Here is a 15,013-nt window from a genome sequence, read left to right as displayed (position 1 = left end):
GGAATAGGGATGCAGCCCCAGGAGGCCACCAGGGGGCGCCGTGGCCTCTCTGTCACATCTAGGGTGGGGACGCTGGGTAGTTAAGGGGGGGAGGATAAGACTTCCGGCCAGGCTGAGCTGGGCAGGGAGGGGGGAACTGTGAGTCAGCGGAGGTTAGAGGATGAGGTCATTCAGAACTGAGAGAAAATGACTGTGCGTGCGTGCGTGCGTGTGTGTGTGTGTGTGTGTGTGTGTGTGTGTGTGTGTGCTTTTCTGTGGACAGCATAGTGCACAGAACTGTAAAGTGTATTAGGTTGTGGTCTGTTCCCCCTTGGGGCTGGGGGGAGTCTTTGCTGCAGACCCTCCCTAGCCTCACAGTCTCTCACACACATACATATGTACATACTGCCACATGTACACTCTTGCTTGTGCTCAGCTATACTGTTTGTCCACACAGACAATTCTCTCCCCCCCTTTTTTTTTCCTGAAAGCCAAAAAACCTGGGGAAACCAAGAAGCAAGGAAATAGATCCAGAGATTCAGAAACCTGGGCAATAAAGAGCTGGAGAGACAACAAGGCAGGACTGACAGGAACAGGTTCGCAACAGGTGCCATGGAAGAGCTGGACCGCTCCCCGACCATCCCTGCCCAGGAGTCCCCTCCCATATCTAACCCCAGACAGTTGATCTCTGAGATTCCAGACTCCCAACCACCACCTCCTCATTCCTTCTTCTTTCCACCTTGTGTCCTCCCCACACAGCCACCCAGCATGATCAGGGAGTGGGGGCTGGTTCCTGAAAGAGGCTGATGCTGGGGCCAGAGTAGAACCCCACTTCATCCTGCATCGGCCTATAATTGCCCATTTGGTGCATTTTTAGGCGTATCAGAGCACTGAGCTAGTACAGCAAGTGCAGGAAGAAAGGGGGCCTTTGCCAGTGGGGCTTAAGTGAAGGCTAGAGAGGGGGCAGTGTCTGTCTTTGGGGTCTTACTGCAATTTAAAGAGAAGGTTTAACTTCCTAGAGCCCCTGGTAGTGATCCAGCCCCCTGGTCAAGTCTACCTCAGGTCTGGTTCAAGTTCTCCGATCTGTGGTAGACAGACTCTCAAAGGTAGATTGGGGATGGGGGTGGGGGGAACTAGAATCTCCCCTCCCCACACCTGCTGGGCTGCTCTGGCAGAGCCGGAAACGGAAGCCAGAAATTCTCCTGGCTTTGTTGGGCTTCCTGGGGAAAGGGGATCTGGTCCAGCAGCACCTGCAGAATCTAAGCCCTGGCCCAGGGCACGTGTTTGTGTGTACGTGAAGTGGGGGAGGGGGTCGGGTGGGGAGAGAGAGGGGGGAGGGGAGAGAGAAAGAGAGAGAGTTACCTACCCTGGACCTGAGGAAGGTGGCTCAGTCCAAGAGTCAAGCATATCTCTTTAGGGAGATGGAGCTGGCGTCTCGCCTGAGCCTCTAGGCCACAGCACAGACCTGACCATGTGTCCTCTCTGACAAGACCTTAGATATGAGTGAGGTTCAGCTCGCAGTCTTCTCACATGTCTGGAGTGGGGTCTCCTGCAGTAACCTATTCTAGGGATGAGGGGAGTTGCAGTGGATGTTTATGAAGAGGGAAGAGCCAGCCTGGGCATGAGGTGGGTGCTTGAGCAATGTCCAGGGGCATGGAAACCACTGAGATTGCCTTCCAGAGACTCGAACCAGGTCCCTACTTCCCTCCAGGCTACTTGGATTCATACAACCTCCCCCCTCCTCCTTCCCCACCCCTCATCTCTGCCTCCCACAGCACTGCCTAACTTCACTGGGGCCTTTGTCTCAGCCTCCAGGCCCTGTCTGTGGTCTTGACTCCTGCATAGGGAGAGAAAGGACTCCATTGTCCTGCTGGCTGCCTGTCATGACACAGCAGCTCCCAAAGACTTCCAAAAATGCTCAGCTTGTCAGACCCTTGTGGGTAGGGGGCTTTCCCTGGGGGGTCTGCAGCCAGGTCCCTGCCCAAGTGAGGACCCAGGTGCCCTCTCCTCTAACCATAAAGAGTTCCTCTCTTCCTCAGACTGGAGTACTCCCCTGAGATCTGGTTTTCCTTAGGCCTGGTTCTTCCTAGACAGGAAGAGCATAAAGATGCCGAAGAAAGCAGGAAGAAAAATTGGAGACGAGAAGAGAGACAAGCAGGCTGGGGAAAAGGAAGAGGATGGAGGAAATGAGCCCCACTGGAATGTAGACGTAGTTCATCATCTAAGTGGGTGGACCTGTGCTGCTGTGTTCTTCCTCAGTGTTTGGAGGATTGTTAATAGGAGGAAGGCTGTTAACCACTTGGAGATGGAATATTTAAGGGAGGGCAGCCCTCAGCCCTCCCACGTTCTATAGATCCCAAGTGGCATGTAAAGACTCAGTGTCAATGGCAAGGGACAGATCATCGCTGCCTCAGTGTCCCCATCATAGTCCATGGAAGTTCTCTCTGACATCATTCCCTAGTAAATGAGGGGCCTCAAACAGGAAGTAGCCCTGGAGAGACCAAAGGATTTAGGAGTTGGGAAGGGGCCAGACAGGAGGGGAAAGGATGTGGAAAACAGAAGAGAGGAGCAGAGAGACAGGAGGGAGAGTTAGGCCCCTGAGTGGCAAGTGAGGTTGATAGTAAAAAGGTGTCTCTTCTTATTTAGGAGATGGAGTCTAGGAGGACCCAGGAGGGACTCAGAGCCAGCCAAAGTCTCCCCAGGAGGTCCCCCTTCCTGGGGCCCAGGGGCTCTGCCTTGGCTTGTCAGCAGCTGAGTCCACAGCTGCAGAAGGGGGGTTCCTCGACAGAGGCCTCTTGGCACCTGCTTTGGTTTATTTCTGGAGCCACAGCTGAGTGCTGGGGAGGGGGGAGGATTGAGCCAAGAAGGGGAGTTTGTGGCTAGAAGGGGAGAAGGCTAAGGCAGAAGAAGAGGGCTCTAGGTTTGGGTACTCAGGGACCTGGGGTCTTCCCTTTAGTGTAGAGCATTAAGAACAGCAGTGGTTCAAATCTGTAATCCTGGCTACTCAAGAGGCTGAGATCTGAGAACCAAAGTTCAAAGCCAGACCAGGCCAGAAAGTCTGTGAGACTTATCTCCAAGTAACCAGCAAAAAGTCAATAGTGGAACTGTGGCTCAAGTGGTAGAGTGCTCAGGTGCTTGGCTTGAGAAAAAAAAACTAAGAGGTAATGATTAGGCTCTGAGTTCAAGCACCAGTACTGATACCTGCCCCCCGCCCAAAAAAAAGTCAGAAAACAAGGAGACATCCACACTTTGTTTTTGTTTTTTTTTTGGGGGGGGGTCCGGTCATGGGGCCTAAACTCTGGGCCTGGGCGCTGTCCCTCAGCTCTTCAGCTCAAGGCTAGTGCTCTACCACTTGAGCCACAGTGCCACTTCCGGCTTTTATTCTTTTTGCTTATGTGGTGCTGAGGAATCGAACCCAGGGCCTCATGCATGCAAGGCAAGCGCTCTACCACTGAGCCACCTTCCCAGCCCGACATCCACACTTTGGGCAGCAGAGCCCAGCCTGGGGTAGGGCTTGGGAAGGAAGAAGCTGCCATGTTGGAGAAAACACCAGTCTTTCCTTGCTCAAAGGCCCACCCTGAACTTAGCCCTCCCCATAGGGTGAGGGTGGTGGGGTCTAAGAGAGACCTAGGGGCCTCTCTCCAAGCCTGGTGTCTTCTCTGGTTTCCTAGGCTCCTAGGCTCGGGTTGGCTTGGTTTCCACTCCCTCCTCTTCCATGGGCAGTCCCAAAGGGCACATTCCATCAGAAATTAAATCACATTCTTCCATCCCTGCCCCAGGAGGGTGGCATTGCTGACAGCAGCTGTGACACCACAGGGTCAACTGGCAGCAGTTTGTTCCCAAGGAGAGGCTGGGATTGGTGACTATGGGGTGCAGAGGGACTAGGATCTTTCTTTGTAGGCAGTGAGTAAACCCTGATTCTTTGACCCAGAGGCCAGAGCAAAAGTAACAGATTCTATAGCAGAACAGAGAAGAGTTAGACCACTGGTAACAGCTCTACAGAGCCTCAGAATGACCCAGTCTAACCATTATGGTACAGATAGAAAACCGAGGCCCTCCAGGACGTAAGAGGCTGAGGGTCACCAGCTGATGGGGAGAGGGGGGCGTCTGGTAGCATGCCCTCTCCCCTTTGGCCACAAACAGGAAGGCAGAGGGAGCGCTTTAAGAAGCCACCCTCTGAGTGCCCTTGGCCGGAACCCAAATCCTAGCTTTGATTTCCTTTGAGACTCTGGCAACAGGGACAGCATCAGGCCGGCTAAATGGAGCCTCAGCCCCTGACCTCACCGTCCCAGCGCCTCAGCTTGCACAGCCTTATAAGGAAAAGCCCCAAACAAACCGAGGAAGCCACCTCCGGCCCCCCACCCTACCCCCGCCCCACTCAGAGGCTATATTTATTCAGAGGAGGCCCCAGAATAACCTCTTGCTTGTTGGGGGGGGCGGGGAGAGGAGGTTTGCTGTGCCTTTTGCTTCCTCTGTAGTCCCTCCTCCAGGAACACCACCCTTAGAAGTGTGTCCCATGGTCTGGTCATTCATTCATTCATTCGAATGTGTTTCCTTAATCTCCCCTATTCTCTCAGGCATTGATCAGGAGCGCTGGGCAACGAGAGGAACGAAAATCTTTGTTTTCCTGAAGTTCTACATTGAGAGATACTTGTGAGACTCCGCACTTCTCAGGTCCTCCTCTCTTTGGCCTCTTCTTCTCCAGCTCCTTTGCACTACTTGGTGGCCTCTCAGCTGGGAGTCCCTGGAGACTGCCGTGGTCCCATTCTCCCAGCTCTCTTCTGGCAGCTCATTAGGCCAATGCCCCTCTCTTATTTCCAATCTGATCCTCTCTCTTGACCGCCAGCCACATCCCTGCGGACCTTGCTCCAGGCAAGGTGCTGCTTCTGGACTCACAATTTCCTGCCGAATTCATCACAGAAAATGGCACAGCCATGTCCCAGACGTCCAGGCTAAAAACCTGCAATCTCTACTGCCCTATGGCCCCTCCACTGCGCACCAATCCTGAGATCTGCTTCCCTCCCACACCTCCTCTCCATCCCCACTCCATACCACTGCTTCCTTGTTCTGTGCCAGGACCACTGGGGTGGCAGGCAGCCTTCCTCTGGCTCCCTTCTGAGAATTCCCATTTCTCTTAGGCAATAGTATACATTTCCTGGCTTCCAGGTGGGGCCCCTGTTTGTTGTCCCTGACCCTCTTCAATCTCCTTTGGGAGACACCACTTCGGGTTCGTGTTTTCTGGCTTTTTGGAGATAAGAATCTCATGGACTTTCCTGCCTGGGCTGGCTTTGAACCACAACCCTCAGATCTCAGCCTCCTGAGTAGCTAGGATTACAGGCGTGAGCCACCAATGCCTGGCTTCTTTCTCTTCTTCAAATGCCCAAGCTCTCTCTTCTGGCCTCAGAATCCTACACGTGCTGGCTCCACCCCCCCTCCTCCCATCTGCCATCCTGAACTGGCCACTCCTGCTTATTCTTCAGATCCTCAGAGAAGCTTGTCCTGACTACCCCCTCCCAAACTCCTGCCCAGGTCAGGTCAGGTCCCCTGCTCTGCACTCCCATAACTCAAGCCCTTCACTATGCATGAGACATACATAGTAGGTGCTTAGTTATTGTTTAAAAAAAAAAAAGAACAGCTGAGCATTGGTAACTTATGCCTGCAATCCTAGCTTCTTAGGAGGCTGAGATCTGAGGATCACTGTTTGAAGCCAACTTAGGCGGAAAAGTCTGTGGGATTCTCTCTCTCTCTCTCTCTCTCTTCTCTCTTCTGCATGCTGGGCTTGAACTCAGAGCTAGGTACTGTCCCTGAGCCTCTTTGTGTTCAAGGCCTAGTGTTCTACCACTTGAGCTACAGCTCCACTTCCAGCTTTTTCTGAGTAGTTTTTTAGAGATAAGAGTTGCATAGACTTTTCTGCCCAGGCTGGCCTGAAATCACAATCCTCAGATCTCAGCATCCTGAATAGTCAGGATTACAGGATTGAGTCACTGATGCCCAGCTTCTGTGAGACTTTTATCTCCCATTAACCAACAAAAGGCGAGAAGTGGAGCTGTGGTTCAAGTGGTTAGAGTGCTGGCCTTGAGTAAAAAAGCTAAGGGAGGGCTGGGAAGGTGGCTCAGTGGTAGAGCGCTTGCCTTGCATGCCTGAGGCCCTGGGTTCAATTCCTCAGCACCACATAAGCAGAAAAAAAAAGCCGGAAGTGGGGCTGTGGCTCAAGTGGTAGAGCACTAGCCTTGAGCTGAAGAGCTGAGGGACAGCGCCCAGGCCAGGCCCAGAGTTCAGGCCCCACAACCGGACCCCCAAAAAATTTTTTAAAAAAATTTTAAATTTAAAAATAAATTAAAAAAATAAAAAAATAAAAAGCTAAGGGACAATGCCCAGACCCTGAGTTCAAACCCTAGCATTGGTATGAAAAGCAAGCCATAATCATTTATATTCTCACAACCAAGAAGGTCCCTTGTCACCGTCTAACCCTCATTTTTTCTGCTGCATTAACAGATTATTACTTTTTTTGGTGGGGGGGTCCGGTCATGGGGCCTGAACTCTGGGCCTGGGCACTGTCCCTCAGCTCTTCAGCTCAAGGCTAGCGCTCTACCACTTGAGTCACAGCGCCACTTCCGGGTTATTTTTCTTTTTGCCTATGTGGTGCTGAGGAATTGAACCCAGGGCCTCAGGCATGCAAGGCAAGCGCTCTACCACTGAGCCACCGTCCCAGCCCCCAGATTATTACTTCTAAACAGACCAAACCTCCCATGAGGACTTTACTTCTGCCTAATGTATATCCCTCCTTGTTTGTGATTATTGGCAGCAATGGTTTAGATAACTCTGCTGGAGAGCACAGGCCCTAGGTAGGAGCAGGAGGGACATGAGGCACAAGGAGGCATTTCATGGCTCAGCCTCTGTCCTTGGTGTTCCCCTAAATGAGTGTGCCCAAAGGCCTGGGAGGATCAAGCACAGGGCGCCTCTGTCCCATTAGAGGGGAAGGGAGTGGGTCTTGCTTGCTTACTGGCTCCAGGCCGAGTAGCCTAGTGGGATCAGACAGGGCCTTGTTAACAGTGGGTACAGGAGGGAGAGTGGAGGCTTGATGTGCCAGGAGGGTGGGGTAGGACAGACAGGCCCTGGACCCTGAGGTCAGGGGTGTGTATAAACCAAAGTCTGTATGCCAGTACAGTCTGAGAGAGAGACAGACAGACAGACAGACAGACAGAAACACACACAGAAACAGACAGACAGAAACATAGAGAGAGATGGGGGGGGCAAAGGGGAAGAAGGGCCTGATGGACAATTTGACCACCACAGGCCTGGCACTCACCCTCCTTGGCCCCAGGATGGAAGGTTGGGGGGACTCTCAAGCTGAGATTTCAGCCTTTTTTCTTTCCCAGTCCCCAGAGCCCAAGGACAGGAAGAGCCTTGCTGCCAGGTGTGAGATCCTCTCCAAGAGTGAAACGTTCGGTTGGCAGCCCTATCCCACCCCGACCCCGGATATTTAGAAGCCTCCCCAGAACCTCCTTTTCTCTACAGAGCTGAACCATGGAAAAGTTTCTATTTGGGTATCCTGATTTTAATGCCTTCAGTCCCACCTAAGCCAAGAACCCCCACTCTCCCATCCCTCCCTTTTCACACACAGGGACCCAGAGAATTCATGGGAAGTGGGGATGTCTCAGGAGATGAAGGGGCTGGGGGCACCCTGGGCCCAACCCACTGTCAGCACAACCCAGAACATGGCACACTCCCTAGATCTCAACCCACCCTTCCACACTCGCTTCTCTTTCCTCGTCTTCAGGCTGTGAGGAGAAAACAAACGTCCCTCTGTAGATCTAAGCTGAAGAACTCAAAGGCTTCTCCCAGCCTCTTCCCTGCTCCCCCTGTCCCAGAAGGCCCTCCAAGTCACCCAGTTCAACCTCCCTCCTGTGTAGCTGCAGTTCAGAGATTAAAAATTGACCGGGGGCCATACAGTCAATAGCAGAGTGCGCTTCCCTCCTCCCTTACCCCTGCTCAGGGCCCAGGCAGTCATCAGGCCCCAGACAACTGTTTGGATTTGGGGACAAGGGGGATCATTATGCTGGCGGCATTGAGGGGCCATTGAAGAGGACACACAAGGGTGGGGATCACCTAGTATTTAATCTCTGTAATCAGTGCTGTGAGCAGAGATGACTGGCCTGGTACAAGTGCTGAGGTCACTGGCCTGGCTCCCAAGAGCTGCTGGAGTGGGCAGCTTGAGTCTATCTTTCCCTCTTCCATACCAGTTTCTCTAGCTTCCTCTCCCAGTCCCCCCCATTGCTCCCAGCACTGTAAATAAACCCTTTGGGTCAGGGAAGGAAGAGTCCAGACATTGCAGGTGGAAGCCCGACTTTATTCAAGCAGGGATGAGCTAGACAGGGCAGGGATGAGGGACCAGACAGGTCACTGGCACACTTGGCCAGGTCACACCCCTGTGGGGGCAGAGCTGGAGAGTTCCATAACCAAAGGTTGCAGTGTCTCCCTTTGGAGCCTTTTCCAGCTGATGGGGAGAGGAAAGAGGACCTAGTACTACAGGGGTTTGTCTGACTTAAGCCTTTGGGATGGTGTGAGCAGTATGTCTCCCTGGCAAGGCCTGAGCCTCTAACGGTGGACAGGGCTGGTTTGTCATTCCATTTTAGCCTAGCCAGCCAGACTTCTTTCTTAGAAACCACAGATCAAAACAACCTAAGTTAGGCGTGCTGCCCTTGAGCAGGGAGGGGCGTGGGGGGTGCCCCACCTTGTCCTGTCTGACCCAGGAGCTTTCTCTAGTCTTCTTCTGAAGACCAGGAATCTCCCTCTACTTCCCTTGGCGTGAATTTCAGGAACCTGCCTGGGGCCAGGTGTACAGGAGTCCCTACCCAAGGTGTCTTCTGGGCTTCCCCTTCCTGTAGGGAGAGCTCTTGGTCCCCATCTGGGGTCCCCTGTGTCCCAGGTCCTACTTCCTTGGACTGTTCCAGTCCATTCACCACCATTCCATTCACATGTTCTGACTCCTCCAGGTTGGGTTCCTGACCATTACTGAAAATGTCCCCTTCCCCAGGGCCCATGACCTCCACCTCTCTAGGGGTCTCCAAAGGACCAGATACTTTGACCTCCCTTTCCATGGGAACAGGGTCAGACTCCTCCTCTAAACCAGAAGGCTCAGTCTCCAAGGCGGTCACATGAGCATCGGCCACAGTGCCCCTCAAGCCATCATCCCAGGGGACACTGACACCCACCGCCTCGGGCTCCAGGAAGTCTCCTCTTGGAGAACTACCCAGGGCCTGGAGACTGCCCACAGAGGAACCTTGTCCCCACCTTCGGGACTCTGGCTCTGTCCTCTCCTCTTCTTCTTCCTCTCCTTCCTCCCCACTTTCTTCCTCATCCGCAAACCCATCTGACTCCCCATCCTGATGCCAGTCTGCATGATCTAGCAGCTGGGATGCCTGGCCCAGAGGTTCTGCCACCAACCTGGGGATCCCAGCAAGATGAGAAACCTCAGCCCCTAGGTCCTCAAATTCTTCTGACAGGTCAGAGTCAGGGCCTGGTTCTTCCCCACCCTCCTCCTCTTCCTCTTCCTCCTCTTCCTCCTCCTCCTCTTCAGAGAGTGGAGCTCCCACACCCTTGGAGGCTAGGACATCTGAGTCCCAGCTTTCCTTCCCAGCCTCCCCTTGAGGGGAGGGCCTCTGCTCGCCAGCCAAGCTCCATCCAGGGGAGACAGGGGAGCTGAGGTAGAGACCTAGGGGTGTGGAGTCTGGAAGGGTTTCCCCGAGCTCATCAGCCTCACTCTCTTCTTTGCTCTCCTCCTCTTCTTCCTGGAGACCTTCTTCAGGGACCCCCCGAGGACCAAACTCCTCCAGGGTACCCTCCTCCTTTCCCAGGGCTTCAGCTCTACCTTCTTTACCCCAGGTAGCCTCTTGGCATCCCTCAGTCTGGAGCTGGCACCCTGGAACATCTTCTGGGATTGGACTAGGTGGCCCGTGTTCTGAGGGCCCGGGACGGGAGAGCCCCAGCACTGGTTGTGCCCCCTCATCTTCTGTCCCTGGGGACGTGGGTGGAGGAGCATCACTTCCGCCATGGGCTGGGGTCTCAGCCCGGAATGGCTCTGCTACCCAAGGGTCTGCAGGCACTGTCTCCTCTAAACCCTTGGAAGGCTCCAGGGGGTCTCTGCTGGTCCTGGGCAGATCAGTGGATGCTACCTCCAGATCATCTGCCTTCTCTAGGTCCTTTCTAGGACCTTCCAGGCCCTGAGCACTCTCTGTCTCCAAACTTTCCTCTCCCATAAGTGGCTGACTCATCTCCTCTCTAGGCAGTTGCTCTGGGTCCTCCAGCCCAACCTCAGTGATCTCTGGCTCCAGTCCCACCTCAGCTCCTACTTTGACAGACTCACCCCTGACTGTCTCTGACTCCAAGGTCACCTCTAGGGGGACTTGGTCATGTTCTATGGCCACATCTTCAGCTTCCAATAGGGGCTCTATTGCTTCTGGTTTTCCCTGGGAAGTCGCCACATGCTCTGGTTGACCTTGGAGGCCCTCACTGCCTCCCATTCCATTGGCTCCCTCTGCTGGGACCCTCTGCTCTTTGGGTTCTAAACTCCCAGAATCCCAGCTCTCCCCTGTGATGTTTAGCTGTGGCTGTCCCTGCTGTGCAACCTCCTTTTCCCCATCCTGTTCCCCCAGATCCAGTTCTACCTCATCCTCATTTCCTACTCCAGCCCTCTCAGCCGGGAGTGCCTGAGCAAGGGCTTGGTCCTCCATCTCCAAATCCTCCCACCTGGGCTGATTTGTAGACTGAGGTAGCTCCTGTCCCGCCTCTTCCAGAGAACTGAGTGACTGTTGCTTCTCGCCCATCTCTTCCTCTCCCAGATCCCTTTGACTTTCCTTCTCTGCCACTTCTAGAGATGTCAGAGTCTCTAGGTTCTGCTCTTCCAGAGAGCTGACTGGTTTTTTATTTTCTTTTTCTGGGGGTCTCAGTGTCTCTTGGTTTTCACCTACAGACCCCAGGGTATCTTGAATGTCCTTTTCTAGAGCTTTCATTGTCTCCTTACCAATTTCTTCTACAGCCCCCAGTGGTTCTTGGGTTTCTAGAGATTTTAATATTTCCAGGTCCTCATCTCTGGCAGTCTTCAGTGGTTCTAGGTTCTCTGTTTCAAAAGATCTCACAACTTCTATACTCTCTTTTTCCATTGACGTGAATAACTCTCGATTCTCTTTTTCAAGAGACCAATCTACCTCTTGTTCTTTTCCAAGAGATTTCAGTGGCTCTGGATTTTCCTTCTCTGGTGGTCTAAGTATCATCTGGTCTTCTCCTAGAGCACTCAGTGGCTGTTGAGTATCTTGGTCAAGAGATCTCAGCATTTCTTGCTCTTCTTCTTCTTGAGGCTCCTGGTTCTCTTTTTCAAGAAAACTCACTATCTTCTGGTCCTCTTCTTCTGGAGACCTCAGTGGCTTCTGGTTCTCTATTTCAAAAGGGCTCCCAATTCTCTGGTCCTCTTCTTCTGAAGATTTCAATGACTCCTGGTTCTCTTTTTCTAGAGAGCTCACAATCTTCTGGTCCTCTTCTGGAGACTCTGATGGCTCCTGGTTCTTTTTTTCCAGAGGGCTCATAATCTTCTGGTCTTCTTCTGGAGACATCAGTGGTTCCAGGTTCTCTTTTTCTAGAGGACTCACAGTTCTTTGGTCCTCTTCTTCTACAGATCTCAATGACTCTTGATTTTCTTTTACTGGAGATCCCTGGTCCTCTACAAACCTCAATGGCTCTTGATTTTTTTTGAGAGGTCTCTGGTCCTCTTCTAGTAACCTCAATGGCTCTTGATTCTCTTTTTCTGGAGATCTTACAATCTCCTGGTCCTCTTCTTCTTGTGACTTCAGTGGCTCCGGATTCTCTTCCTCCACAGGTCTAAAGATCTCTTGATTCTCATCTTCAGGAGGTGTCAGGAACTCCTGATTCTCTTTGACTACAGAACTCCACGTCTCCTGGTCCTCTCTTTCTTGAGATCTCAGTGACTGCTGACTCTCTTTTTCAAGAGCTCTCAATAACTCTAAGTTCTCCTCTTCTAGAGCCCTTACTAATTCCTGATCCTTTCCTAGAGATAAATGTCTCTCTATGTTGTGTTCAGGAGACATCATTAGTTCTTGGTTCTCCTTTTCTAAGGATTCCAATGTTTGTATGTCCTTATCTAGAGGTCTCTCTTCCTCCACATCCTTTCCTTCTAAAGACTTTAATAACTCTTGATTTTCTTTTTCTGTACTTTTTGTTGCTTCTAAGTTCTCTTCTTCTAAAGACCTCAGATACTCAGGATTCCCTTTCTCTAGTGTCTTATGGCTCTGGTTTTCCAAACACACTGGTGGCTCTTGAATCTCCTCTTGCAGAACCTTTGCAGTTTCTTTTTCAAAAAGACCGTGGAAGTCCTGAATTTCCTTCATGTCCAACTCTCCTTCCTCTTGCTGTGTTTCCTGCTGTAAACTACTCACTGCTTTGAACTCTATGTCTACGTCTTTCTCTACCAGCCCCCAGACTTGCCCTTTATCTTCTGGGAATATACTAGATCCTTTAGTCTCACTGGGTTCTCCATCATTAGCCTCTAATTTGGGGTAGTCAGAACTGAGGAGTTGGACTGAGGAGGCCTGATCCTCAGGGGACTGGCCTGCACTAACCCCTTGCTGCTCGCCTCCAGGCTCCTCTGGTCTAGGGAGGATGCTGTCAGGGAAAGTTGCTTTGGCTTCAGCCCATAGGGACTCTGGAGCCTGTTGCCTCACATCCTGTGGCTGGAGCAGGGAAAGGGGGGCATCCTGGGCTCTGATCTCTGCATTGGTAGCAGGGCAGGGAGCTTTAGGTGTGGTTGGGATGGGGGTGCTGGCTAGAGTGGGAGTAGGGGTATGGGTCTGAAGGAATTCCTGGCTCTTCAGAAAGCCTGGCACAGGTGTCTCAAGGGTATTGGGCAAGGGTGAAGGGAGAGGAGTTGGGCTGAGGACAGGGAGAAAAGGTCCCAGACGCCGACCCTCTGGGGTCCCAGAGAAATGCAGCTCCAGCTTGGGGTCTAGAAAGGCAGAGGGGGAAGAAACAGCATCAGTATATTTTGGTTCTTTGGAGAGCCACAGGGCAGTCCTTGCCAGTGGCTAGAGTATACCAGGATGCTGCCCTTAGCACAGGATGCTGGCTGGGCTGAGAGCATGCTCAGTGCTGTTCGGACCAAGGAGTTAGGAGTTATAGGGACCGGTGGCTCACATCTGTAATTCTAGCTACACAGGAAGCTGAGATCTGAAGATGATGGTTCAAAGCCAGACTGAGTAGGAAAGTTTGTAAGCTTCTTATCTCCAAACAACCACCAAAAAGCTGGAAGGGGAACTGTGGTTCAAGTGGTAAAGCACTACTAGCCTTGAGCAAATAAACTAAGGGAGAATGCCCTGGTCCTGAGTTCCGCTCCAATACCAGAACATGCACATACAGGGAAAAAAAAAAAAAGACTTAGATTGGTATGTCAGAAAAAGTCTGCCCCTGGTAAAAAGAACAAAGGAAGCTAGGTGCTCGTGGCTCTTGCTACTCAGGAGAGTGAGATCTGATGATTGCAGTTCAAAGCCAGCCCAGGCAGGAAAGTCTATGAGATTCTGATTTCTAATTAACCCCCTGAACTGAAATGACACTGTGGTCAAAGTGCTGGAGTGTTAGCTTTGAGCAAAAGAGCTCAAGACCTGGGTTCAAGCCCCACCTCACCCCCCAAAAAAAAGAACAAAGAAAAGTTAGCCCCTCCTCTTACCCTGGAAGCCAAGGGAAGTCTTGGAACCACTGCCAGGTGTCTGCAGCCGCGAGTTCTCAGCCTCCAGCAGAGTCCTGGAGGTTGGGAAGCAAAGCTGGGTCAGCCTTCTGCCTGCCCTGTCTCAGATTGCTCCCCTGTACTACAGACCCCCTCTTCATATTAAACCTTATCACACAAAATTTGCTCCATGTGGGGTGAAGTCGCATGGTTACACATACCCACAGACATCAAACAAAGTCACACACACACAGAGGGCCTCACAGTCACACAAGCAGATTCCCACAGTCAGACACAGTGCCACTGCTCACCCAAAGATCACTCAGACTACGTTCCTCCTCCCCATCCCAGGCCAATGACCTCATCCACAGGGTGGGGGGCCAATTCTTATGCTAATGGATGCCTTTGTCCACACTGCCATCTGGAGGGTCTGAGAAGGGGGCTTCTCAGAGGAAGTGGGAATTCTCAGGCAGTTCCCATGGGATGGAGCCCCCCTCCACCCCTGGGCCCCAGAGCTGGTGACAGACAAAAGCAAATGAATTCAGCTCCCTCTCTTCAAATCCTTTTCATGCCTCAAAACCCTAGTTACATTCCTCAGGGCCTGCGCAGACCCTTCCTCTCAATGTTTGGACTAGGGTCAAAGCCCTCCTTCATTTGGGGATCTCAAAGCCCCTTTAGGGTACAGAGATCTTTGGGACCAAACTCCTACCCTGTGGAGCTGATTGGAGGAAGACCAGTCAATTTAACAAGCTATTCTGATGATCTTCTCTACTCCTCTGATGACTTCCGGGTCTGGCTGGCACTGCTGTATTCTTACTTCTGTCCTCCTCTGGCAGTACCTGCCCTCAGTGCTCTGTCCTCTGTGGAGAGAGAGTCTTTCTCTTCTCCACCCTGGCTAGCTATTCGCTGACCCTTTGGGCCCTGACTCCCTCCAGTCCTAACATCACTGCCTTTTCTTTTCTTCCTTTTTTTTTTTTTTTTGTTGGTCATGAGGCTTGAAATCAAGGCCTGGGTGCTGTTCCCTAGCTTTTCTGCTGAAGCTGGTGCTCAAGCACTTTAAGCCAGCGTTCTACTTCAGGTTACTTAGAGATAAGTCTCATGAACTTTCTTGCCTCGGCTAGATTTGAACCATGATCCTCAGATCTCAGCTAGGATTACAAGTGCGAGCCACTGGTGCCTGGCCATCTCTACGATTTCTGCCAATAGATTCTGGAGAGATCTGGTCTTAATAATTTGTCCAACCCGGGGCTGGGAAGGTGGCTCAGTGGTAGAGTGCTTGCCTTGCATGCATGAGGCCCTGGGTTC

At 52.2% G+C, this 15,013-nt stretch overlaps 1 protein-coding gene across 1 annotated transcript in view; it reads right to left on the bottom strand.

Moving 5' to 3' along the window:
• Positions 1–8,314: 8,314 nt before the first annotated feature.
• Positions 8,315–15,013, bottom strand: part of Nes (nestin) — a 10,088-nt gene continuing 3,389 nt past the window's right edge. Inside the window, exons 3-4 of the mRNA XM_013030666.1 lie at positions 13,712–13,785; positions 8,315–12,994 (exon numbers count right to left, since the gene is read on the bottom strand). Coding sequence (XP_012886120.1) covers positions 8,742–12,994; positions 13,712–13,785 — 4,327 coding nt within the window. The 3' untranslated portion in view covers positions 8,315–8,741. The remainder of the gene's footprint in view (positions 12,995–13,711; positions 13,786–15,013) is intronic.

The sequence above is a fragment of the Dipodomys ordii genome, unplaced genomic scaffold, assembly GCF_000151885.1.
Source record: "Dipodomys ordii isolate 6190 unplaced genomic scaffold, Dord_2.0 Scaffold131, whole genome shotgun sequence".
Classification (NCBI taxonomy): Eukaryota; Metazoa; Chordata; class Mammalia; order Rodentia; family Heteromyidae; genus Dipodomys; species Dipodomys ordii.
The sequence above is the reverse complement of the archived record's forward strand: the minus strand, read 5'-3'. Positions and strand labels throughout refer to the sequence as shown.